This window comes from Ipomoea nil, unplaced genomic scaffold (assembly GCF_001879475.1).
Source record: "Ipomoea nil cultivar Tokyo-kokei standard unplaced genomic scaffold, Asagao_1.1 scaffold3069, whole genome shotgun sequence".
Lineage (NCBI taxonomy): Eukaryota > Viridiplantae > Streptophyta > Magnoliopsida > Solanales > Convolvulaceae > Ipomoea > Ipomoea nil.
The window spans coordinates 10,537,783-10,563,910 of record NW_017619497.1 but is presented as its reverse complement, the minus strand read 5'-3'; the positions used below and the strand labels follow the sequence as shown (position 1 = coordinate 10,563,910).

Below are 26,128 nucleotides of genomic sequence, written 5' to 3'. Positions count from 1 at the left end.
ATTTTTTGATATCTTTTCCTTAAAAGTTAACTGCCTCAGCTCGTAATAACTAAAAAACCGTTATTATCGGTGGTTAGTAAGTAGTGATCCATTTCCGGAATAGCAGAGTCATATACAACTAACTCCGGTATAACAGCATCATAGCAATGAAGGCTCCTCGGAGGCCGATCTACGCCGTGATAACATGGCTCCGCCGGCAACCGCCCAAGGTGAAAGCTTTCCTGGCCGTGGTCGCCGGAATGGCGACACTTGTCCTGCTCCGAGCCATCATCCACGATCACGATAATCTTTTTGTTGCGGCCGAGGCCGTTCACTCCATTGGGATATCAGTCCTCATCTACAAGCTCATGAAAGAAAAAACTTGCGATGGTAATTTCAATTTCCCATTGGGATATCGGTTCTCTGATCTGAATATATATATATATATATGGTTGAAATCATTGCAGGGCTTTCACTCAAATCCCAGGAGCTCACAGCTATGTTTTTAGCTGTCAGACTCTACTGCAGTTTCGTGATGGAATATGATATACACACAGTTCTTGATTTGGCTACACTGGGTGCAACACTCTGGGTTATTTATATGATACGTTTTAATCTAAAAACAAGTGACATGGAGGACAAAGACAGTTTACCATTATATTATGTGGTGAGCCCCCTCATCTAATTATTGCACAAACAAAGATATTAGTGTCCTATATATACCCTTCTGATTATGCTATGATATGATTGTATGCAGGTTGTCCCTTGTGCCATTTTAGCTTTACTAGTTCACCCAACTACATCACACCACATTGTAAACAGGATCTTCTGGGCTTTTTGTGTCTACTTGGAGGCTGTGTCTATTCTACCTCAACTCCATGTGATGCAAAACACAAAGGTATCATAAAAATGTTTTTGATCGAATCGGGGAGGATAAGTTGATCGAATCCAAATGATTAATTTTATAATTTTGTTTTTTGTTCACAGATTATTGAACCATTTACAGCTCATTATGTTTTTGCATTGGGCATTGCAAGGTTCTTAAGCTGTGCTCACTGGGTTCTACAGGTTTGGCTAGGCTTCTGAAATATAGTGTTTAGAACAAATTAAAGATCCAGCTTTTGTGTTTTGACATGTTCTTTTCTCGTCAGGTTTTGGATAGTCGTGGGCATCTCCTTGTAGCTCTGGGTCATGGTTTATGGCCTTCTATGGTCCTTATATCAGAAATTGTTCAAACCTTCATCTTAGCAGACTTCTGCTACTACTATGTACAAAGGTAAACCATCTTTAATTTTATCCTTCTTCGCTCACTGTTTTTCTTTTCTTTTACTATGGTGATTTGCTGATTCTGCTGTGTTTTAATTGCGCAGTTTTTTTGGAGGACAGCTTGTGCTGCGCCTTCCTTCTGGAGCAGTGTAATGGCCGGTTGCACGTGAAATAGCAAGAATAGTCAAGTGTACTCGGTCACTTTTACTTGTGCATGCAGCAATGGCTTTTCTTATGTATCTTAGGTATCTGAAATTAGTTGGTTTTCTGGAAATAACAGTAACTTGATTCATTAACGCTAACTTATGATCTGAGAATGTATTTCAGTTGCAATGATCTCTTGATCGATGTCAAAGCTTAGCTTTAACACAATGAATGATACAGATGCTGCTGCTATGCTCCTTTTTAATGGCTTTTTGTAGTTTGAATTGATAAATGGTAAATATTCATGTAAAATGGTTTCTAGTTTTCCCTTTTTTTTTTTTTCTTTTTTTTTTTTTAATTGTGTCATTGGATTATTGATTGTTCATATGATATGATCTTTTGAGCATCTTGCAAATTAAAGGAGGGAAGTTCAAAAAGAAACCTGGATTACAGATTGATAAATTGCAGTGCAGTAGAGGTTTCAGACTCCCATGTTTTGTTGATACGTAATGAAACCGGAAAACAAATTAGTTAAAGTTCCTATGATGTTTGTTTCAGGCTTCAGGCAGTGAGATTCCTAGTAAGGATTCCCTCTAAAGTGATTCCAGGCCCAAAAGCCAGTATCAAACCCCAATCGGAATCTTCTGCTTCTGATTCCCGCTTCTTTTCTTCTAACATGTACTCCAGAACGTATACAATCGTGTTACTGCTAGCGTTTCCATAATCAGCCAACGCTCGCCGGCTTGCACTCAGCTTCTCCGGCGACAATTCCAGCTTCTTTTCCAGTCTGTTGAGAATCGCAGGCCCTCCGGGATGAACAGCCCAGAACAGCTTGTTGAAGTCGTCCTTATGAGAGTAGCCAGCAACCCGCATTAACTTCGCGCAGAATTCATCAATGTTGTCTTCGATTATCTGGGGAAGCTCTCTTTCTAGCTTGAAGCTTATGCCTTCTTCAGTCAGCTGCCCATCGATGATCTTCTCCGTGTCCGGCACAAAATGCTGTATAGCAGTGTGCAGCTCAAACAGCGGCCTTTCGAGTTCTTGAACCGGGTTTGAGCCGATAACCATGGCGCCCGCCCCATCCCCGAACAGCGCCACTCCCACTAAATCATAGGGGCGATCCGCACTGGGAGGTTTGAACCCGATTATGGTGGTTTCTGAAGTGGCCACAAGAACTCTGCTTCCTGGATTGTTCTCTGCAATGTCCTTGGCCACACGAAGGCCGGCAACGCCCCCGGAGCAGCCAGAGAAGTAGAGCATGACGCGTTGCGTGTCAGGGCGCAACCCGAGGCCTTTTGCCAGGTAAAGATCGCCTCCCGGCAACCGCGCTTCACTCGAGGAAACGTATACCAAATGTGTGATCTCTGTTGGTGACCTGCCCCATTTCTTGATGCAAGTCCAGGAGGCTTCAATTGCCATTTGGGTAACTGCAGAGTTGCAGATATCCAACCTCTGCTTCACTGTTGGAAGCCCTTCAATGGCAAGCTCAGGATACTTCTTTAGGATCTCTTCTGACATCACAACATACCTAGTTTTCACAGTCGTTGTCTTGCCTGCACAGCCAGATTCAACACAAATTATACTAAGTTTAGTTTCCAAAACAACATAAGAAAGAAACAAAGGACAATCAATATAATAGCTGCTTACAAAGTCGAGTCAGTTTCTGCTTTAGGACTGGATCATCACAGTTGGTGTTCTTGAAATACCCATCAACCAGAAATTCCTGCATCACAAGCTGGTGAGGGAAGGCCTTGCCAAGAGCCATAATCGAAGCTTTTCCTGGGCTAGCCTTCTTGCCTCCCTGCAAAACTGCATCTCCAAACCCCATACTCTCTCTTAATCTCTTCACAAACAGGTTGCTGAATCAATAAGCGTTTTTCCTCTTCAATTATCAAGCACAAATATATGCTATTATATACTTGCACAACAAAGTGGCTCTCAATAAAGTAAGTTGTAGTATGGAAGTAGTGCTATTATCAGATGGATTTCAAATTGATTAGTTGAGGAGTAAGAAGCTCATGAACATCAACAGAGAAAAAGAGTTTGGTTGTGCAAGCTTGGTAGGCCTCTTGCAGTTCAAGTGTATAATCAACTTCACAACTTAATTATTTTCTCTTATTATATGCCCTGCAGAAACAAAGATTCATTGCAAAAGGAAAAGCTAATTGGAAACATAAACAATTGCATATAACACTCCAAACTCTGAACCATGTCATACAAATACATAGTACATAATATATATTACTGTAAACAAGTATGCAGCTAGATAGCTGGTTGCAGATTGACAAGGACTGGATGGAATGGATATTTATCAGGTGTATACATTGTTACGTGTACATAATATGGAGCCAGAATACAGTATCGCACACAAATTTTATTGCCATTTTCCCAGAAGTTGAATGAACGCTTGATGGGTAATAAGAACGGAGTTCCATAATTTGTAATCCAGTTGATTAATTTGATGCATCATGGTCCAAATCAAAGTTCAGATAGAGATTTTCCGCTTATGAAATCAACAATTTGGGTGGCAGCTTCATCAAGTGCAGCAGCTACAGCGGCTAAATTTTGCAAAAACTCCTCTGCTGTTGGTTTATCACCATCCACAATATCGGTCACTGCTTTCAAAAAAATTGCAGGGACTTTCAAAAGATCTGACACATATGCAATTGCTGCTCCCTGAAAACATGATATTATGAAACCAATAAGCATTTACAAATCCTATAAGGAAAATATAAATACTTTTACCAAAACTGGCAGAGAAAATCTAATGGATCTTAATTTCACACAGCAATACACACAGCAATACAGCATGGTACATGCAAAACTGCAAAAGTGACCCAAGTCTTTACAAACTTCACTACTTGCCAAATTTTAAATGTAATTCACAAAATAGTACTCCATTTTATGTAACAGGAGGTAATAGGTGAAAAAACATTAAGCAATAACCAATGAATTGATGACCAAAAAGTAAAAATATGAGGGCCATAGTAGAAGCTCATAAAAAAAGCACGAATTTGGAATTTTCAAGATGGGCATGAGTAATAGGCCCATCACTCGACGCCACAGTATAGTAGAAACTAAAAACATACCTCCATGTCTTTAACTGTTGCATCATTAGCAGTGATAGATGATTCATCAACTGGGGACATATCCAAGGAATCACCAGTAGACAGTTTGCCAACCTGAAATATGCAAGCATGTACTATTGAAAATTTAAAAACAATGGTTTTCACAGTTAGCACCAAAATTCCAGAAATATAGGTGAGGAAAAACCACCTTCAGATTAAGTTCCTTCAGGAGATTAGGAGTGGGAAAAGCCTGTCGCAAGCCAACTCCATACAAATCAAATACCTAAAGGAAAGAGAAAGGGCAGATTAATTAAGATTTAGTGATCAAGTTACTGTTGATAAGAGAAACATTTATTTAGTCAATAAACTGACTAAGTAATCCTCAGTGTGGCTTCATAGGATAAAAAAATGAATGAAGTTCTTCACCTATAGAATCATGAAGTTATACCCTCAACGCCATGAAGGGGATATTTATTAATACAAATAAGTATAAAATGTTGATAACAATAGCTTTCCTTCACATTAACACCCAGTGATCCCAGTATCTAGACTTGAGTACTAGTAAACATGTGTCAAGTACAGGAGAAAGAGACTTTTCTCACCCATTTTTGTCCAAAACCTAAAAATGCTGGCAAATAGCATTCCTCCTTTCTCAATAGTGGCATATTATAAGATCCAAATACAAAATCCTATTTGAGATGGTAACTTACTGGGATAGGTATTCTTCTATCATGGAAAGCAGCATGTGATGCAATAAATACATCTCCAATGGAAGCACCTTTAGCCTGTAAATGTCTAAAAATCAAGACAAAACTATATTTAACAGAATTTATTCTAGAGATGTGCATTACACAGCAGGAAAACTGAGAAAGATGTAGTTAGTAACTTCATGAGAAGTTTATTGTTGTTTAAGGACATGTACCTTAAACCCACCCGCAGTGCCTGCATTTATGATGAGGTCAGGTTTTAATGCTTGGATAGAAGCATAAGTCAAAAGAGACGAAGAAATCGTCCCTACGCTGTCAACCCCTAAACAAAGGGAATTATCACATAATTACTTGATAACATAGGATCAAACAACCAGGGATATTTGAATTGAAGTGTAACAAAATTAACAACAATAAAGAAAATTTGTAATACCCAAAACTGCATCTTTTCCAGGACAGACAATATTCATTTCGAGATCCTTATAGTTGCCATAATACCGCACCCAAGGAACTCCCTTTGGAAACCTGCTTAGTTCAAATAATAAGCTAGAATTAATATGAAACAGCAGGAAAAATATCATCAAGCACCATTTTGGCTAACTAGAAAGGACAATGGAAAAAATAAGGATTGTACAGTATTATTAACTTGAAAGTCGAAAACTAGGGAAAAATCAATTATTATTAATATACGGAATAACAAACTGTAGTAGCTTTGTCAAATTTATTACTCCGTATATGTTCCTTCACTGTTTTGTACTATAAAAATCCTAACTTTATCGGTCTTGACACACTATTCTGATAGTCAATAGCACAAATTAGCAGGAAATAACGAAACCCTCAAATTAAATGAAAGAAGGGAAACTAAACACAAAAATCAGGAGGAAGAAAACTGACGGCGGATCAACATCCTCGACGAGCTGGAACTTATTGCCGAGAGGTAGCGCCTCAGTTTGCATAGCTGCACATGGGCCACAATCATTTCGCTCAGTCACCAGCAAAAAAAAAAAGTGTCAAAGCGCACACACATATGTAATATGGGGAAAGAGGGAGAGGCAAGACAAGGAGTACCGATGACGAAGACGATGGTGGAGACGGGGCGGTCATCGGCCGGAGAATGAGAAGAAGCGGCGACGGCTGACTCATCCTTGACTTGTTCCAATTGGTCCTCCGGAGGAGCCATTCTGATTTGCCTCACCAGATCTTCTCTTCTTCTTCTGTGATTGCTTTCTACGGATGCATCCCGACGAAAGTCTGTGGGCGAGCCGAGGGGCCCACGTGACTATTAACGAATCAGAAACCGCTGTTCTTTCCCAGACGGGTCCACCAGCCCACCAGGCATATATGGGCAAATTATATCGTACACCACTCTGCATAATCGATTATGCACCGCGAATCAAAACGACGTCGTTTTAATTAATGATAATGAAAAGAAACGGCATATGTTTCCCGTAATTCCGTACCCTTCCGCAAAAAGTAACTCTGTTATTTAGTTTCATTTTGTATACAATGCAATTTCGGTTCAACACAACTACAATTTCATTTCGATATAACTACAGTTTCATTCGATATTTATAGACTCAAATATGTTAAAATGTTATTTAATTTTATTTTATATACAGTATAGTTTTATTAAAACACAACTACATGATCATTTTGATATAATTACAACTTCATTGTACAATATACACTCAAATATGTGAAATGTTATTCAGTTTCATTTTATATAAACTGCAGTTTCATTTCACCACAACTATAATATTATTTTGATATAACTACAGTTTCATTTGATAATATAAAAATAATACGTGAAGCAGTGTCAGTTTAGATATACTGTAATATCAGTTAGAAATTAACTGCGCGTTCCGTTAAAATTAACTGTGCGTCGTTTCTTTACTTAAAGAAACGACGCCGTTTTGACCGCGGTGCACATGCACCGCAGTCCACGATATAACGACTAACATATTTCATATACCCTATTTTTGCTAAAAAGTCGCACGCTAAATTCATAGGCTAATAGGGCAAATTATTGTACGCTGGTCCACGTAACTATGTAACTCGTGGATGTAATATACATTTTTAATATACTAAAAGTATATTATTTATATATTGAATGTACATTATTTGATAATATATAAAAAATTATATATTTTTAAATAATATACTTTATATATATAAATAATGTGTTTTTAGTATATTAAAAATATACTTTTTATTTATGATTCACACAAATATGTAAAATGGTCCATGGAATCATGATTCCGCTCATAGCCAATAAGACAATAAGAAAAGAAGAAGTTTGGGCTGGAGTATGATTGTTCTGTTCACATCCTAAGAGACTAATATTGGGCTTTTCCATATTATTAGGCTTTCATTCAGAGAATAAATAATGGGCCAGGTCCAGTTCATACTCGATTAACAACTCATTATGCAATCGTTATACAGTGCACCATGGCACATATAGCATTGTGCGTCCCGCGCTTTCCAAAATAACGTCGTTTTGTTAAATTGTTAACATTTTTTTTTTTCATATTTCGAATGCACATAAACTCATAACAGAATACACATAAACTCATAACAAAATACACATAATCTAACATAATACATAATACACATAAACTTTTCACTAAATACACATAATGGGGTTTGGTTTACATAATACACAAAAATTCTTAACTGAATACACATAAATTCATAACACAATATACATAAACTTTTCACTAAATACACATAATGGGGTTTGGTTTACATAATACACAAAAATTCTTAACTGAATACACATAAATTCATAACACAATATACATAAACTTTTAACTGAATACACATAATGTGTTTGGTTAACATAATACACATAAACTCTTAACTGAATACACGTAAACTGATAACACAATACGCATAAAATTTTAAATGAATACACAATGAGGTTTGGTCTATTCGGATGGACAAAGTGACATTAACATGATGTCAGCATAAAATGCGCGCATTTTGTATCTGGAACATTGTTATGTGCGTCGTGGTGCACGATAGAAATTGCCCTCATTATGTCGGACCACAACACCTCATTAATTCAACTCCTTTTGACTTTTAAGACACCCAAGTGGACTCTTTCTCGATGTAAACCCATCCCGGCAGCCACAATTTGACTTGTTCTCCTATGTTAAAAAATTCTATTTAATTAGGGAGTAGTTAGTTCAATGGTTCAACAGACAGTATTCGAAAGAATAGATGAATATTTAAATGTCGACAGTAGTTTAAGAATTATGTCTTAAATAGATAAATCTCTTGTATGCACCAATATGTAGTCACTAATTTTAACAAACATATGATTAACATATTAAAGACTTTAAAAATCAAAAAAGGTCAGGACTAACTCTTGATATCTAATTCCTTGTCAATGAATTCACTATATAACAATAATATCTCATATGATAAAATACTAATTGCTCTGTCCATCTCGCGTGTTTTAATTGGGTATTTGGGTTGATTAACTTAAGTATAACCTTTTAACTTGTATAAATATAACTCACATAATTTTATGAATACTCTCAAATATATTTACTTGAAACTCAGTTTGAGCAAACACAAATCACAATATCTGCCCTAATCATCTATAAATATATTTTGAATTAGTTGATAGTTGATACGTTGAGTTGTGCCGAGTACCCTACCGTATTCATTTCGATCATTTCATTTCACCGACGTAACGAACTGCTCAGCTTTACATTAAATATACAATAGGTCCATAAAGAGTTGACTTGTTTATCCATTCCCATTTACGAAAAAGTAGACATCTTGATTTGTTCATACATCATTAATCATTGATATATATCACATATATGAATTAAATAATAATTTATTGAATCACTCCAGCATGCAATTATTGTTGCATCCATAACGTGCTGCTGATTTCTTGTTGAGGCTATTAATTGCGAACACCTACCACAAACATAACTGCTTTCTTATCATCAAAGGAAAAAAATGACTATATATTCTTCCCAAAAATATAATAAATAATAAATTACATTAGAAAGAAAATTGTTTCATTATTTTTTGTTACACAAGATCTTTCTAATATTGTTTACCTCACTTATGTAATTTAAGTTCTATTACATACATAATAATAATGCACATCATTCCTAAGAGTCTGTCAATTAATCACATTGCTTATTAACATACACCAGAATAGCTAAAATAAGCATTTACAATTTATAATCTTCTGCAAATTAAATATTTGCAACATACAGTATTTCAGAAATAATTAGCACTAGCATGATCTGCAGGTTTGTCAAATTGCCAGTAACCCATCGCTAACTAGCTAGCACGTATGAGACTAATCTACCTGCAGCCAGCCAGGCAAATATCAATGCGAATTATTCGGAAATCAGAGATGATGATATATATTGTGTTGAAATTCGGATTCAAAATCCATATTATATATATATATATGGTACGGTGAACAACGACGACGTTTGCAGATGCACGAAGAAAGCACCTCCGATCCGATCCCCAATTCAATAATATATGTTTTGCTTACCCCGGCCCTTCACAAGATAAACAAAAGAATTAATTTGATAATTAAAATAATAATAATTTGCAAATTGTTTATATATTTATTTGATACTCCGATAGATTAACTGACGTCGACAACTACGTGCTTGGATGAAGATATTTGTGCAGGCAAGCTCCATACTTCGTGGACCAGCCATCAGTACTTATTAATAAGGGAATAGGTTTTTATATATTATTATATAATAATAATTATTATATTGGATCAAGCTAAGTGATACCCACATACATGCATTAATTAAGCATACTCCAAGTTGATCATCTATCAGATCGATCAATTGCTATAAATAGACAGTGATGTAGGCGAGAGTTTACATGTACAACTAACTAACATCATTTATCCATCAATGGCTGCCAACACAATTCCAAGGCACATTCTTGGCGATGAAGAAAGCCATCCTCACAATATTGGTGGAAGCAAAAGAATTGCAGCCGTCTTCTCTCCATTCCCAATGCAAGTAACTTCATTCATATCCCCGCCGGCCCTTTTTTTTTTTTTTTTTTTTTTTTTACCACCATGCATATACATATATACATACGCAAATTTATTAGTAAAACACTGTATATATATATATATACTCATTAGATTATATTATATTGTTTTGCAGGGGGGATCACGAGTGGACTGGCGATGATCAGAAAACGCCTCCGGCTTCCGTCACGCTTGCTCAGAAACTGGGCGTCATGGACTTCTTTTCATTGAATGTTAGTATATATATATGTATAGTCATAACATACCAAGCTAAGGTTAATTAATATAATAAACCTTAGCTTATATATTAACGTAGTATGTAATGTCTGTTTTGTGTACGTTAAAGGTCTGGCGGGCATCGATAGGGGAGCTCATCGGCACGGCCGTGCTGGTCTTCATGATTGACGCCATAGTCATATCCACCTACGAAACTGACATCAAAATGCCAAATTTAGTTATGTCGGTTCTTATCGCTATCGTCATCACTATTCTGCTAATCGCAGTGTTTCCGGTCTCCGGTGGCCACATAAACCCCATTATCTCCTTCTCCGCCGCCTTAGTCGGGATTATTTCCATTTCCAGAGCTGTAATCTACATGGTTGCACAGTGCGTCGGTGCTACGCTGGGTGCGCTGGCGCTCAAGGCGGTGGTGAGTAGCAGTATCGAAAACACTTTCTCGTTGGGAGGATGCACGCTGACGGTGATTGCTCCGGGCCCAAATGGGCCCATTACTGTTGGGCTCGAGACGGCCCAGGCTTTCTGGCTCGAGATCTTCTGTTCATTCGTCTTCCTTTTCGCGTCCATTTGGATGGCGTATGATCACCGGCAGGCCAAGTCGCTGGGGCTTGTAAAGGTTTTGTCAATCGTCGGAATGGTGTTGGGCCTGCTGGTGTTCATCTCGACGACGGTGACGGCCAAGAAGGGATACGCCGGCGCCGGGATGAATCCGGCGAGGTGTTTCGGGGCTGCAGTTGTGAGAGGAGGACACCTGTGGGATGGTCATTGGATATTCTGGGTGGGGCCTTTCATTGCTTGCGTGGCATTCTATTTGTACACTAAGATCATTCCAACTCAGCATTTCCATGCAAGCGGCTATCCACATGATTTCTTCTCCACTCTCAAGCTTGCCTGCGGATCCCCCCAACTATAGCTATACACTATACTATATGTATCTATTGTACTTCCTCCAATTCAACATAATCCATATGTTGGGGTTATAACTTATAAGTTCCGGCTTTCCCGAAAGTAAATTAATGTATTTGTTATAAGTTTCAATTTTGAAATAATAATGTATTAAATTTAAAGTTGTATTTTGTTTGTGAAGTTGTTGGTCTCTCCCTTTACTTTTTTCTCTATCCAAAAAGTGAAATTTATTGGAGTGGTGACATTGAGAACTGAACTAAAAAATATAGATATAAATGTAACAAATAAAAAGATATTCAATATATGTTTTTAAAAGATAAACTCACACATTTTTCTTATATTTTTGTGATTTTTTTTTTGACTAAATTACTTTGAATGCTAGTTATATAACAAGTTAAATCATCAATTACTGAAAAAATTATAAATTTATCAATGAAAATGTAAATTGTACATTTTTTTTTCTTTTGACATTTCAGTTGCACATACTTTTCATTCAATAACTCAATATGATGATATTGGACATGATTATAGTAAATTGTCAAACATGTTTGGTAGTGTTGACTTGTTAGATATAAATATCTTTGAAGTTATAGGTTTTTTCAACAGTGCTTGGAATCCCTTCATCCAAGTTGTGTTGGACAGAAAATAGCAGCAATTCATACTTGCAATTTGGCCCAATTGCTGTTACTTCGGCTCAAGTCTATTCAAATTGGAAGAAATTAAAGACAGTTTGTCAAACTAGTTATGGGCCACGGTATTTGACTTAGGGTTTTTGACTGAAATTGGCAGATTTTATGAGGAGTGAACAAAAATTGACAACGTTTGAAATATAGGCAAAAGAATATAATGAAAAAATCGTTTGGAAGTTGAAACTTGAATTTTTGATTAAAAAAAAAAAAAGAAAAAAAAAAGGAAGCAAGTTCCACTTAAATTTGTCAAATTTGTGATTTTTTTAAAAAAAAATGAGAAATGCATGTTCGACTTGTGCTTGTCGTTCGTATTTTTACGAATGACAAATGCAAATTGTATTTGCGTTTCTTGCTTTTTATAGATAAAGCTTCATGAATTTATTCATATAGATTAGGCAGTTGATTCTCATGCTGATCTTTTATATTAGGATCAAATTGTCTTCAGTGCATTTTGCATATTCAATTTTTTGCTATATATTTCTAGTTGGCTATGCTAAAAAAACAGTAAAAAAATATGCTATTTAAGAAAGAGTTAATTCCAGCAATGGTCCTCCGACTATTGCAATTTTTCAAAATTGGTCCTTGTCTTTTAATTTGGACAAAATAGACCCTTGACTATCAGATTTGTTCCAACAATGGTCCTTCTGATAAACATAAGTTAAGTTGGCGTTAAGTAGAGGGGCATTCAGGGGTATTCAAGTCATTTCATTTTGGTGAATTACGTATCAGCACAAAAGCTATTGAGTCCTTTGAATCGCCTCTACCAACCTCCGGCCACAAAATGCAATACAACACAGCAGCGAGATACCTTCCACGAATCGCCCCTCCAATCGATGACGACCTTTGAATCGCTCTTCCGGCCAGCGACTCCACGACTCCACGAACTCTATAAACTACCCAAATTGGGGATTTTGATTTTGATACCCAATTAGTACTGTTCTGAGGTATGGTGCACTGAACAAACCGTGTACTGTTCTCCCATTCGTAGTGTTGGTGTTTTGTAGGAAGATTTTGAGGAAGAGGTTTCTGTCGGCCATGTTGGCAAAAAACTGCCATTTATATATTAGGTTGGTTAAGTTTTGTTCCAGGGTTCTGTTGATGGTGAATACCGTGATGGTTTCAGGCACGGGAACCAGTTCCAGTTTCATGTGAGTATGACGCCGAAGCTAACGCCGAAGCTAGCGCCGCCGCCGCCCCTGATTGCTCAGAAGAAATCCTCTCCCATGGATTTTCGGTCGAGGATTCGGCCGTTAACATCCATGATTCGGGCGTCAATCACGTCGTCCGCCACCATCCCATGTTTTCGTATCATCGCCCCATAGCCGCCGCCGTTGATGTGGCCACCCGTGCCCACCGTGGGACAAAAACTCGCCAAAAAAGCAAGTTTCGCTCTTATTAGCAATGGTATAGTAGAGTTCACCTAGCGTGGCTCCGGTTTAGACCCACGTCGACTTCTCCCCAGAGTTAACCTGGATCGACCGGAGCTTGATCAAGTCAAGAATAGCAAACGGGAGACTGGAAACATACAAAAGGCCCTCGTAGTCGTGGCTGCCGCTTCGGGTCCTCAGCTGGATGTTATACTTCCGACAACAAATCACTGCAGCTCGGACGTGGGATTCCCGTAAAGGTGTGATGATGACTACATGTTTGGGGCTTCCGGGCGCCGTGAACCGGGAATTTTGGGCGGAGAAATTCAGGATCAACAAGAATGACGGGCTGTTCGGAGTGTAGACTACCTCAGAGGTGCCATTATTTCTCACCTTTCTAGAAAGACAATACACAAAATCTTGATGATGAGGACTATTTGCAGCAGGAATGCTACTTTCTGGAAAGACAGTACACAAAATCTTCTGGCCACAAATGGAGGTGGTTCAAAGGACTCGTTGGGGGTGATACGTAATTCACCAAAATGAAATGACTTGAATACCCCTCTATTTAATGCCAACTTAACTTAGGTTTAACGGAAGGACTATTGTTGGAACAAATCTGATAGTCAAGGGTCTATTTTGTCCAAATTAAAAGACAAGGACCAATTTTGAAAAATCACAATAGTCAGAGGACCATTGCTGGAATTAACTCATTTAAGAAACATGTACGACGTTTAGCGTTTATGGATTAATAATATTTGTAAAATAATTGGATTGGGCTATCACTCATAATCCAACCCTCCATAGCTAGGGAGTACAGTGTAGTAGTGTACTATGGGTGCCTGCGCCAGTGGCCTGATCAATCAACCATCGGTGTATCTTATTGGGCCTCTCATCTATTAATCATGGATGGGGCTCCGCTAACCATAGCCTGCGGCCTGCCGAATTCGTTCAATGCACACGATTGCAAAAACGGTATCGTTTTATTTTTAAAAAAAATTATTTCTAATTGTCGTTAATTACGTAAATATATGTTCATAATTTTATAATTTCATATTCTGCACGTATAGTTATGAAGTTATAGATGTGCACTTATGCAATTCTGAATGTATTGTTATGAAGTTATTGATTTGTAGTTATGAAATTCTGAATGTATAGTTATGAAGTTATAGATGTGTAGTTATTTAGCCGGTTATATTGGCCCGCCAATGACCATTCAGAAGTCCTAATATCAACATAGGCAAATTATATCGTGCACCACGCCGCACATAGCAATGTGCGCCTCATGCACAAAACGCGCGCGTTTCATGTTGACGTCATGCTGAACTCACTCCGTCCATCTGAACAGACCAAACCGCATTATGTGTATTCAGTTAAAATTTTGTGTATTGTGTTATGAGTTTATGTGAATTCAGTTAAGAGTTTATGTGTATTGTGTTATGAGTTGTGTATTATGTATTATGTTAGATTATATGTATTCTGATATGAGTTTATGTGTATTCTGTTATGAGTTTATGTGCATTCTAAACAGAGAATTTTTTTTAATAACTTAACAAAACGACGTTGTTTTGGGAGGCGCGGGTGCACATTGCTGTGCACAGTATAACGATTGATCAACATATATGATTATCTAAGTAATTATGCGACCAACTTAATTGACTGAGGTTGTCTTCAACAAAATATGTACATAAATTAGAATGGACAAATAGTATTATTTTTCTAACAATAAATTGCTCAATGGCGGCCTTTAATTTATTGCTCCCTATAATCTCTCTAATATATGTATATATCTAAAATAAAAGTGAACAATAATTATTGGTGAACCCTATAGTGGTCACGTACGTACAGAACCTACTGTACAATCCAATAGTGATAAAGAAAATTAGTCAATTCATCAACTCTTGTGACCGTTAGGTTTACCAATACGTATTATTAGTGTACACTTTTAAGATTATAACTTTTTAGGTAATTTAGAGTTGATAATACGATGCGAATTACATTATGCTCAGTTGACATATTTTTATGATTTTTCGTGGAAAAAGTTACAAAATCACTTTGTTTGAGGGAAGGTCACAAGATCGAACCGTGATGAGTAATGTATTGGCTCTTTAGACTACAATTGATACATACTAAAAGTATTCACAAGAGTTGCTGATACGATGAACTTTTACGGATTCCTTAATGAGCATGCAAGTATAGTTGCAACCAATTACATCATTAACTCGTTTGTTTTGTTTGTTGGGATATTTCAATATTTTCCCGTGTGGGTTTCCTTTTTTAGTTATCAATTGATCACTTGAGCTTACATGCAAGTATAAAACACAAACCTGCATTCCCATTTTGAGAGAGCAACTCCTTGCGGATTACTTATTAATAATTTTCTCGATTTAATCTATTAGTTATGGATAGTTTAATTAGGTTGGTTGATTTTGTTGTGGTTATTTGTCAACTAGGGTCACAAGATGGTCTTCACTCATTACACATATTTAAATAACGACTATGAACTTTATTGTAAATCAAAGTTTGTATTACGTTATTTCAAAATTAACTTAGCTAGATATGCAATAACAAATAGAAAATTAAATAAAAAATTGCTCCGCCAGGGAAATATATACAGAAAAGGGACGTATTGTTGCTACCCATTGAGAAGCCAGAATCCAACTCTTATTCTGGACTCTTCTCGATTTTCTATTTCATGTAACCTATTAAGACTTTAACTCCATCACAATAAAGTTAGCTCAATAATAAAAATTTGACTATAACTTTTTTTTTTTTTTTTTTTTGAAAGGAAGTTTGGTTATAACTTTATTTACTTAAATACTATTCCATAATTCTCTTGTGGGGTTAATATGAGATCGTATTAATCTCTAATTTGTGAAAAAAGGAAAATTATAGAAGTTAGCGTTACATGACAAATATTCATGCAAGCCATCCAGCTTTCAAGGGAATTCAAAGCTTGCTGTTTGCATACGCCATTAAGGTAGTTATATCATGTTTTATGTGATTCTAGATTTTTTCGTTGATCTTGTATTGTATTAAGAAAAATGAAAACTTGATTTCCTTTATTGACGGCAGAAATTTGATTAATTGATATAAAATACATTTTTAATCAAATATAGTTTTGACCCGCCATCCTTTAATCCAACGTTACCCGATTCCGGATGCACGATACAGTTTCTAAACTTGCCCCATTTCAAGTGCACAATACAGTTTCTAACTTGGACTAATAGATAGAAGATCGAATTGTTATACTATAGACTAGGGTCCATCTTGCATTGTGAATCACGGTTCAAAAATTATATTTTTACAGTTAATATATTTTGTACATGCAGTTAACCGTTTGTGTGCTTGTAAATAAAGAGTTCTACTAAATGAATTCCCTATCTCTAGTCCTTTACTCTTATTCCCTGATGCGAGAATGAATAATTTGTTATCTTTATCATGTGGATCCCAAGGAAAATGTCACCATCAAAATTTTGTAACAGAGAGTAAAAGTTGGGGGCAGAAGTAGTATTTTCCATAAATAAATTGAAAAACATAACATGTTAACTACAGTCACATAAAATGGTAACTACAAACATATAAAATATTAACTGTATGGTACAAAATATGTCAACTACAAACACATGATCTGAAGGTTATTTTAGATTCAGGTCCACAATGCAAAGTAGACCATGGTCTATGGTATAATTTAGCTAGAAGATCATAGCCATATCTATATATGCCTTAGCCAAACGGAATTGGATTATTATTAACCAAAATTAAATAATAGTAGTTTATAATAATTCAAGACCTTTAGAGTATAGTTGGGATGACAGAATTAAGTGCTACGTATAGATCGTAATAAGTAGTTGAAAATGAAGTGAGTCCATAATTGATGCAATTTAAGTAGTTGAAAAGTGCCCGGAGGAGAAGAACATTCACACACAGTCTTTTGCTTCTGGTCCATATATCACTTCTAACCCCCTTATTAATTAATTGGCATAGATCACAACAACACAGCACATGACATGCAACATACACTTAAAAAATAATACAAATTACAAAATTAGTAACCATAAGGTTACAACTTCAACTCCGAACTGGAGTAGTGGTCTATCAGCCTTATAGGGTTCAGTCGGTTCGCTATAGACAATTTAGATTGACTTATCTTCTTGTGGTCCTTTATCATATAAAATCACAAGGTGTGGTTTACTCGGTACACACACTGCACTTGAGTAGTGATTGTGAGTTTTCCTCGTCACAAGAAATAAAAATAAAAATTCAAGCATTAATAACTAAGTAAATTGATTGAAGAATCAATAGCGGCCATTATTTGAGTGGCAAGCTATTCTATATATACCTGTATGCAAATGTATGTGAATGTAAGTTAGCTTAGTTACATATATAGGATTCTCCAAAAAAAAAAAGAAGTATAGGATTCAAGGTTTGTTTAAGCTAAGGTATCAGAATATGGCTGCCAAATATACAAGGCAGGGTTTTGGTGATGAAGAAAGCCATCCCCATCAAAATGGTGGAAGCAATAGAGTTGAAGATGTGTCCTCTACACCCACCATAAGGCAAGCAACTTTACCTCAGATCAACTCCCTTTTTTCTATCAAACTTTAGCTCTCGATCTCTATCTTCTTCTCTACTTCACTAACTTTAATTTTTAATTTCATGCATATATGCATGGTTTTACTGATTCATCAGCAACGGTAACGGTAACGGTACTCATCAATGGACTGGAGAAAAGATCCCATCTTCCCACCTCACTCTTGCCCAAAAGCTTGGGTTAATGGACTTCCTTTCCTTGGATGTTAGTACACTTACATTTTCTAATACACAAATAACTTTGATTATTATATTTTTATACTTTGATTGTAAAATTGAAGGTGTGGAGAGCTTCAATGGGGGAGGTGTTTGGGACAGCAGTGTTAGTCTTCATGCTGGACGCCATAGTTATATCAACTTATGAAAGTGAGGTGAAAATGCCAAATTTGATCATGTCCATCCTTATTGCGATCGTCATCACGGTTCTGTTGCTGGCCGTGTTTCCGGTTTCCGGCGGCCACATAAACCCCACCGTCACCTTCTCCGCCGCCCTTGTCGGGATTATTTCCATGTCGAGAGCCGTGATATATATGGTAGCACAGTGTGTTGGTGCCGTGTTGGGTGCTCTAGCACTCAAAGCCGTGGTGAGTAGCAGCATCGAGAATACTTTCTCGCTCGGCGGATGCACCGTCACGGTGGTTGCGCCCGGTCCGAACGGGCCGGTGACGGTTGGGCTGGATACGGTGCAGGCTTTCTGGCTGGAGGTTTTCTGTTCCTTCGTCTTCCTTTTTGCTTCCATTTGGATGGCTTATGATTATCGTCAAGCTAAAGTCCTCGGGCACGTCAAGGTTTTCACTGTCGTCGGAATTGTGTTGGGCCTCCTCGTGTTCATCTCGACGACGTTGACGACGAAGAAGGGATACGCCGGCGCCGGGATGAACCCGGCGAGGTGTGTCGGTGCAGCACTGGTTAGAGGCGGTCATCTTTGGGATGGACACTGGATATTCTGGGTTGGGCCTCTTATTGCATGCGTCGCGTTTTATCTCTACACAAAGATCATCCCCGAACGCCATTTCCATGCTAGTGGATATCCACACGATTTCTTCTCCACTGTCAAGGTGGGCCTAGGCATTAGGCCTAGTATCTAATGGGCCAGAAACCCATAAACACCAAACTTGTAGTGGGCCTCTCAATAATGCAGCAGAATATCAGGCCCAAACCGCGTTGACCGTCATCCTTTTTTTTTTTTTTTTCTTTTGTTTTTGTTTTTGTTTTGTTTTGTTTGGGGGCATGTTTGTACTTTGCTTTGATTCTCTGTACTTGAAGCATTCATAGATGAGTGTATGCGCTGTGCGCATTTAGAACAACCATACATTTTACAATTACGTGCAGTGAAACGAAAAACCACACATTTCTCATTAGGGTAACATTTGTCTGGGACCGTTTTACGGGTCTCGATCCGTAAGACGGATCAGATATTTAATTAATGAATCAAATCTTTGATTAAATAGTTGGATCTTTGATCACATTAATCAAAGATTCAACCAGTCTCACGGATCTCGATCAGTGAGACGGTCTTACGCAAGTTTTTGCGTTCCCCATATAATTATTTGAAACATTAAGGGTGTGTTTGGTTCGTACATATGAATCAGAATTGAAATGTGAATCAAATACTTGGTAATTATTGTAATGTGTTTTGGTGAAATTAAAGTATTTTGTAAGTTTGGTAGTAGGTAGGGCTGTAACCAACCGAACATAAAGGAACGGAGATTGTTCGTGTTCGTTTAATTTGTTAAGGAATTTGGAGTGTTTGTGTTCGTTTGTTAAGTTTTTTGAAAATTCTGTTCGTGTTCGTTTGTTAAGCGTTCATTGGTGTTCGTTAACGTTAACGAACATGTTTGTTAACGTTCGTGAAACCGTTCGCGGACGTGTTCATTAACATTAACAAACACGTTCATTGACAAACACGTTCACGAACATGTTTATTTACCTTCGTGAACACTTAATAAACAAACACATACATATGTTCATGATCACAATTTGTTCGCGAACAATAAATAATCAACGTTCACGAACAATAATCAAACAAACAACTTAACTACAAAATTAATACAAATAAGTGAAATAACTAGATAAGTCCACTCGTAACCTCTAATATCAGAATAAAAATCAAGTCTTAGACACATAATTTGTTTGTTCACATTACAAGCCAAAACATTAAAACATAAAGCATGCGATATTTAAATTTTGCATCCATCATCCCAAATTTTTAATACCTTAACTCCAAGTTCATTCCAGTGATATCGTCTTTACATCTTCATTAAACTACGTTAAATGATATATATTATTATATTACATATTAAATGTGTGCCAGCTTATAGGATAACATAATACAAATTAATGAAGTATGAGTGAATGACTGCTGAAGATGGGAGGGAAACCCTAATAAGAGTATGAGACCATTAAATTACCTTATTTTATATATTTATATATTTATATATATATATATATATATATATATATATATATATATATATATATATATATATATATATATATATATATATAAGGGATCAGGTGCATTTGTTGCTTCCCGTGCGGTTGTTCGGTGGATTAATGTCCGTGAGGTTTATACTTAATGTGCGTGAGTTTTGTACTTAATGTGTCAGAGTATTGTGCCTAATATGCGTGAGATTTGTGCTTAATGTGCGTGAGTAATGAAAGAATTTTCAATAATCTGGAAACATTAATCCGAGGAACCTCTTGCAGACCAATCACCAGTAGATCAAAATTCTCCGTTTCTTTCCACTAGTTTTCTATGTCCTCCATACTCACCTTCACCATAGCAGAATAAATCGATTAATAAATAAATAAATAAACAAATCTGACATGATGGAATTGAAGCAAACAACAGAAGTTCCAGATTCTCGCACCAAGATCAGTCTGCATAGACCATTGATAAGGATAGAATTTGTGTATTCACTTTGGGAAGCTTTTATTTCATTGTAAACATCAGTAAAGCTGAGCAACACACTATTATATGTCCTTATTGAAATTTGAAGATTCAAATCTTTCATCTTGGATAGAACAAAAAAAGCATCAGCAACCATCTCAGATGTCGAATAAGTACAGGCCAGCATATTCCATACCACATTATAAGCAACCCAATAATCGACGTTATTCTGAAGCAACTCACAGAGTGCTGGGGATGGGAAAGAAGCTGATAACCATATTTTCTGCTGCATTTTACACATTTACGCACATTAAGTACAAATCTTAGGCACATTAGACACAACACTCACGCACATTGAGTACAAATCTCATGCACAATCTCAGGCACATTAATAACCGCACAACCGCACGGGAACCTTTCACTATATATATATATATATATATATATATATATATATATATATATATATATATATATATATATATATATATATATATATATATATATATATATATATATATGGGTGTGTGTGTGTTTGTGAACATGTTCGCGAACATTATTAAACGAACACTAAACAAACTTGTTTGCGAATACTAAACAAGCTTGTTCGCGAACACTAAACGAGCTTGTTCGCGAACATTATTAACAAACACAAACGAGCTTGTTCACGATCTCTTAGCAAACGAGCTTACAACTGTTCAGACTCTGTTGGTTTATTAACCAAGCTTTAAATTTTGTTTGTTAATGTTCGTTTACCTTAATAAACAAACATAAACGAATGCTTACTGAACATGAACACGAGTAGTTTGCCGAAAGTTCTGTTCGCTAATACCCCTAGTAGTAGGGTGAAATTGGGATGGATGAATGAATGATTACCAATATTCATGTTCGGTTGTATATGACTCTATAATGGGAATACATGTTTTAAAAAAATACAAAAATAAAAGTCAAGGTAATTGATCATAATATAATGATATCAATATGAAAAAATAAATAAATTTAAAAGTACTAATCTAAACTTAAAAATTAGATTACCTATAAGATGTAAATGATATATACCCATTTTTAATTAGGGAATGATATTTTTAATTGAAAGGTAATCAAATTTAATAATTATGTTTAAAAAAATTATCAACCAAACACTAACTATTATTTTGATTCTTATTTTTAATGTGCAAACCCATGAACCAAACACACCCTAACCATTGTTGAACACTATGAAATTTTTTATATTATTTCAACAAGTCCAAATGACAACGTAACAGAAATACTTGTCCAAAATTGTGATGGAACCAACCAGGAACAAAACAAACTAAGCTAATCGATCTAACTGTTTCAAATCTTTTGGTTAGTTACAATTTGCGTGTGTTGATTTAGCTAGACTCCAAAGTATACATTTAAGCTAAAAATTTGTATGCAGTATACATTTTATATTGGTGTGTGAATGTTACAACTCGATAAAGAACGAATGAAGAGATAATGAAAAGAAAAGAAGATCAAATAGAAAAGGATGATCTTCAGTTGAATATATAAGCTAATTATAGATTCTAAAATGATGTATAGTACTTGGAGGATGAAGATGAGATGAGAAGAGTTGAAGATTAGCTGAGAAGTGAGATGAGATGAAGGAAAGCATCCTCATTGCAGGGCAAGGTGAGGCCGCCGGTGGGATGATCAAACCCAAACTCTTCCTCAGCTGTCTTTAACAACATCTGGAAACGAGGATGATTAAGGTACGCTATTGGAACCACATATCTCCTCTTCTCCAGCTCTCCAACGTAAACCGCCAAATGCCCTTTCGGAACATCCGAACAATGGCCGTTTCTTGCACCCGACTGCAGCTTCTGAAACTGCCTTGCATTTCCCAAAATGGAAAACAAACGAATCGCCATTTCGCGCTTACAATGTTTGTTAATTACTTGTGCACTTCACTTACGTTACGTACGTTGTTCAATTCGAGATATATATATAATCCTTGCCGGATATGATCCACCTAGGTACAATGGCAGGTATATATATATATATATGTATTCATCGGTGCATATGTATGTGGAATTGTATGAACGCGTCGAAGGGAAGGGATGGGATGTAACGGGTGGCCAGCTGGTGTGAATTCGCTGGAGAGGGCCCACCTTTCAGAGGGTCACATGCATGGATTTGGTGAGTCGGTCACAGCGTCTCGGAGCAACAGGGATACACCACCATATAATATAATATTGTCCGTACGACGGTATCATACCAGAAGGAATTTTATTGGCCTGATGGGATAATTATTATATGATAGGATCGATACTCCGTATTTACTTTGTACCATATCTAACCTATGCTTTCATTCCCCGCCCTATAATAACACTAAGAGTTTTTATCAAGTTATATGGTAAATACCACATAATTAATTTCCAAAGTTGAAATGAGTATACATGTAATTCAAACTTGAAAAATGCAAACAAATCTCAACCGGTTGGATCATTTCCAATGGTTTACAATATTTTAATTTATAAAAAAGTTCGGCTATCAAAGGTGTTAATACTTATAATACTTAGACTTAAAAGAATTGAATTCAACCACTATTATATATTCACCCGTCGTTCTCCATTATCCCATCACCATATATGCATGCCCTCACTTCCCACATGGGTATGTAGTATTAAATAAGTACTTTACGTACTCTTGTACCAAATGCACATGTCCCGTGAAGTATTTGAGCCCATTTGTCAAAATACAATTTTTTAACATCACCAAAGTGATTCCGCAAGTGAAACATGATTATAGTATTTGAAAATCACTAATTAATTTAATTATTTTTAGCACTTTTTTTAATCAAATTTGTTGCGTATGACTTTTCTTGTATGATTTATCTTTCTTGTATTATTTGCTCGTTGTTACACAAGAACGAATTTACCTCTCCTAAGTTTCATTCTCTATCAAAAACATAAAAATAAAATTGGGGTATATAAATTATGATCCCTTCCCACGGATCATAATTTTTTTTACACCCCTAGTGGGAAGTAATGGGTCTAACTTCCGATTTCCCAAGTTCAATTATTTTCCTGAAATTGTGTAAGTTTTTCAGCTCTGACTTGCAGTATTGAATATTGAATATATTATATATATCTATACATTTATTAAAGGCATGATTCAATGCGTTGAACGTTTTAATATTTTTTGAAACTTGAGGCGCACGTTTCCCACCGCACTCACTGCGAAGTTTAGTATGGACGACGATGACGCCGGTGGGAGTATGATCTGCTAGCTTTTCTGCGTTGTTATGGCACAACCGTACCCTAACTCTACTCCCCAACTTGTATTTCACCATCTTCCTAATAATATATACACTGTTCCGACTGCATTATTGATTAGCCACTAGTTTCCTTGAGCCGTTAAACCGCGTACTATGCCTGCATTCATTCCACTCTAATATGCTAGCTAGCTACCTAGCTTCATCATCTTTAATTTTTTAATTATTTAATTTATGAAACTGATGATCTGATCTGTATTATATGACTTTCATCATTGCTGTAGCTGTGTATGTTATTAATTTATTGTTTATTTCTTTATACTGTTATTTATAGCATATCAGTGTATTATCTATTTCATTTTATATTTTTTATTAAAATATAATATATGAAAATTAAATTAAAAGTTTAATTAATTACACAAAAAGATGACTTTTAAAAGAAGCAAACAGAGAATAATAGCCGCCCAATGGGTGACAACAAGGGAAGGTAGAGATAAGTTTGTCAAAGAATAATCATGTTTAGCTTAGCTGCACTTTCTTCCCAACTTAATTAATGGCTGCCAATTGAACACTTATTATTATTATTTTAATGAAGAATTCGTTGTCATTATTCAAAAATGTACATTTAAATAAATTTCGCTTTACACATGAGATTGTACTAAAAAAAAAATTGTGAAGACTGCAACTCAACGAAATACGAGGAGTGCTTTTCTGCCATCCAAAATCATGAACGGTCTTGTTTGGTAAACGGCTATTAGCTGGTTGGGTTAATTAGAGTATATTACTAGTTGATAATATTAGCTGATTATAGACAGGTGTTTGGTAAATTAGCTATTTACTGTAAATAGTTGTTTGGTATAATTTCATTTATCAAAAAGTTACTTTTGAGCAGTTTTTTGAAGTTTAGTATTTTGGAGTTACAAAAAACTAAACCAAATATTTATATTGATTTTGTAACCAAGTCAAACAATTAATAATGGTCAAATAAGTTAAAATTAACTGATAAGTTAACTATGTTACCAAACTGGGCCGCTGGCCAATAAGCGTCACCTTAACCTACCACATCATGTGAGGATTGTTATGCTGTGCATCCGTATGCACCATGCAAGGTGCATCCGGATGCAAAAACGATGTCGTTTTGACGTCTAACTTAAAAAAAAAAATTCAGAATTGCATAACTACACATCCATAATTTCATAACTATAAATCCAGAATTGCATAACTACACATCCATAACTTCATAACTATACATCCAGAATTGCATAACTACACATTCATAACTTCATAACTATACATCCAGAATTGCATAACTACACATCCATAACTTCATAACTATAAATCCATAATTGCATAACTACACATCCATAACTACACATCCAGAATTGCATAACTATACATCCAGAATTTTATAACTAAAAATCCAGAATGAATGAATTAAAAAATGAATAACATAATATTGTTACTAGGAATCGAAACTGATTGAGATCATGTGATAGTAGGACGCTCGTTTTTGCAAAATGACAGCATAATTTGAGATCATGTGATAACTCTATAAATCAACTTTTCATATATTCAAAATACATTGTAGTGCTATATTGTTAGGGTTATATACCTCTTATCCAGTTGTTCGAAAGGCCCAACAAGATGAGCCGAAGCACTAAACATGCATGCATTTGTTATATGCATTATATTTTTATACGGAGTACCCCGGACCAAGATTCATCTTACATTATGAATACTAATTTAAAATAATATTTAGATTATATAATACATTTAATATATTATGTGTATTCAGTTAATAAATTATGTACTTATTACAATTAACATTTGTAGTTAATATATTATATGTATGCATTTAATAAATTATATAGATTTGATTTTTATATAATAAACATGAAAAATAAAATGATTTTTGAGAACGAAGGTAAAAATTATTGGCATACATACATACATTGATAGGATTCTGTTTGTGCACAAGTGAGGGTGAAAAATTGAAAATTCATGCG

General features: G+C 35.9%; 6 protein-coding genes across 8 annotated transcripts; 3 read left to right on the top strand and 3 right to left on the bottom strand.

Moving 5' to 3' along the window:
* The first annotated feature begins 23 nt into the window (after positions 1-23).
* On the top strand, positions 24-1,628 carry LOC109165145 (putative ER lumen protein-retaining receptor C28H8.4). Its single transcript, XM_019313792.1, has 6 exons — positions 24-369; positions 447-646; positions 737-877; positions 967-1,047; positions 1,131-1,255; positions 1,350-1,628. The coding sequence occupies exons 1-6, from the start codon at positions 147-149 to the stop codon at positions 1,396-1,398; spliced, it is 819 nt and encodes a 272-aa protein (XP_019169337.1). The 5' UTR covers positions 24-146; the 3' UTR covers positions 1,399-1,628.
* Positions 1,629-1,746: 118 nt separating this feature from the next.
* Positions 1,747-3,359, bottom strand: LOC109165141 (type III polyketide synthase B). The gene is made up of 2 exons (XM_019313787.1): positions 3,037-3,359; positions 1,747-2,942 (listed from the first exon to the last, which is right to left on the bottom strand). The coding sequence occupies exons 1-2, from the start codon at positions 3,215-3,217 to the stop codon at positions 1,951-1,953; spliced, it is 1,173 nt and encodes a 390-aa protein (XP_019169332.1). The 5' UTR covers positions 3,218-3,359; the 3' UTR covers positions 1,747-1,950.
* Positions 3,360-3,551: 192 nt separating this feature from the next.
* On the bottom strand, positions 3,552-6,413 carry LOC109165147 (5'-methylthioadenosine/S-adenosylhomocysteine nucleosidase 2). 2 transcript variants are annotated; one of them, XM_019313794.1, is made up of 9 exons: positions 6,233-6,413; positions 6,059-6,122; positions 5,598-5,689; positions 5,380-5,486; positions 5,168-5,242; positions 4,666-4,740; positions 4,479-4,571; positions 3,837-4,065; positions 3,552-3,741 (listed from the first exon to the last, which is right to left on the bottom strand). In XM_019313794.1, exons 1-8 carry the CDS (start codon positions 6,342-6,344, stop codon positions 3,868-3,870), a joined length of 816 nt encoding a protein of 271 aa, XP_019169339.1. In that variant the 5' UTR covers positions 6,345-6,413; the 3' UTR covers positions 3,552-3,741; positions 3,837-3,867. The 2 variants fall into 2 exon arrangements, with proteins under 2 accessions (XP_019169339.1, XP_019169338.1); XM_019313793.1 differs by having other exon boundaries at positions 3,552-4,065; positions 6,233-6,404.
* Positions 6,414-10,040: 3,627 nt separating this feature from the next.
* On the top strand, positions 10,041-25,815 carry LOC109165143 (aquaporin AQPAn.G-like). 2 transcript variants are annotated; one of them, XM_019313790.1, is made up of 4 exons: positions 10,041-10,181; positions 10,336-10,432; positions 10,546-11,367; positions 25,799-25,815. In XM_019313790.1, the coding sequence occupies exons 1-3, from the start codon at positions 10,075-10,077 to the stop codon at positions 11,347-11,349; spliced, it is 1,008 nt and encodes a 335-aa protein (XP_019169335.1). In that variant the 5' UTR covers positions 10,041-10,074; the 3' UTR covers positions 11,350-11,367; positions 25,799-25,815. The 2 variants fall into 2 exon arrangements, with proteins under 2 accessions (XP_019169335.1, XP_019169334.1); XM_019313789.1 differs by lacking the exon at positions 25,799-25,815 and having other exon boundaries at positions 10,546-11,522.
* On the top strand, positions 17,818-19,301 carry LOC109165142 (lens fiber major intrinsic protein-like). The gene is made up of 3 exons (XM_019313788.1): positions 17,818-17,957; positions 18,091-18,196; positions 18,273-19,301. Exons 1-3 carry the CDS (start codon positions 17,851-17,853, stop codon positions 19,077-19,079), a joined length of 1,020 nt encoding a protein of 339 aa, XP_019169333.1. The 5' UTR covers positions 17,818-17,850; the 3' UTR covers positions 19,080-19,301.
* LOC109165149 (auxin-responsive protein SAUR21-like) lies at positions 22,187-22,838 on the bottom strand. Its single transcript, XM_019313797.1, has one exon. The coding sequence runs from the start codon at positions 22,774-22,776 to the stop codon at positions 22,486-22,488; it is 291 nt and encodes a 96-aa protein (XP_019169342.1). The 5' UTR covers positions 22,777-22,838; the 3' UTR covers positions 22,187-22,485.
* Positions 25,816-26,128: the final 313 nt, after the last annotated feature.

Coding starts and splice junctions, on each gene's coding strand:
- LOC109165149 (XM_019313797.1), bottom strand. CDS start 22,776: ATGGCGATTCGTTTGTTTTCCATTTTGGGAAATGCAAGGCAGTTTCAG.
- LOC109165145 (XM_019313792.1), top strand. CDS start 147: ATGAAGGCTCCTCGGAGGCCGATCTACGCCGTGATAACATGGCTCCGC. Junction 370..446: donor GAAAGAAAAAACTTGCGATG/GTAATTTCAATT, acceptor AAATCATTGCAG/GGCTTTCACTCAAATCCCAG. Junction 1,256..1,349: donor TGCTACTACTATGTACAAAG/GTAAACCATCTT, acceptor TTAATTGCGCAG/TTTTTTTGGAGGACAGCTTG.
- LOC109165143 (XM_019313790.1), top strand. CDS start 10,075: ATGGCTGCCAACACAATTCCAAGGCACATTCTTGGCGATGAAGAAAGC. Junction 10,182..10,335: donor GTCTTCTCTCCATTCCCAAT/GCAAGTAACTTC, acceptor ATTGTTTTGCAG/GGGGGATCACGAGTGGACTG. Junction 10,433..10,545: donor TGGACTTCTTTTCATTGAAT/GTTAGTATATAT, acceptor TGTACGTTAAAG/GTCTGGCGGGCATCGATAGG.
- LOC109165142 (XM_019313788.1), top strand. CDS start 17,851: ATGGCTGCCAAATATACAAGGCAGGGTTTTGGTGATGAAGAAAGCCAT. Junction 17,958..18,090: donor TCCTCTACACCCACCATAAG/GCAAGCAACTTT, acceptor CTGATTCATCAG/CAACGGTAACGGTAACGGTA. Junction 18,197..18,272: donor TGGACTTCCTTTCCTTGGAT/GTTAGTACACTT, acceptor GTAAAATTGAAG/GTGTGGAGAGCTTCAATGGG.
- LOC109165147 (XM_019313794.1), bottom strand. CDS start 6,344: ATGGCTCCTCCGGAGGACCAATTGGAACAAGTCAAGGATGAGTCAGCC. Junction 5,690..6,058: donor GTCGAGGATGTTGATCCGCC/GTCAGTTTTCTT, acceptor TGAACTAAGCAG/GTTTCCAAAGGGAGTTCCTT. Junction 5,243..5,379: donor GCACTGCGGGTGGGTTTAAG/GTACATGTCCTT, acceptor AGACATTTACAG/GCTAAAGGTGCTTCCATTGG.
- LOC109165141 (XM_019313787.1), bottom strand. CDS start 3,217: ATGGGGTTTGGAGATGCAGTTTTGCAGGGAGGCAAGAAGGCTAGCCCA. Junction 2,943..3,036: donor GCAGAAACTGACTCGACTTT/GTAAGCAGCTAT, acceptor CTGGCTGTGCAG/GCAAGACAACGACTGTGAAA.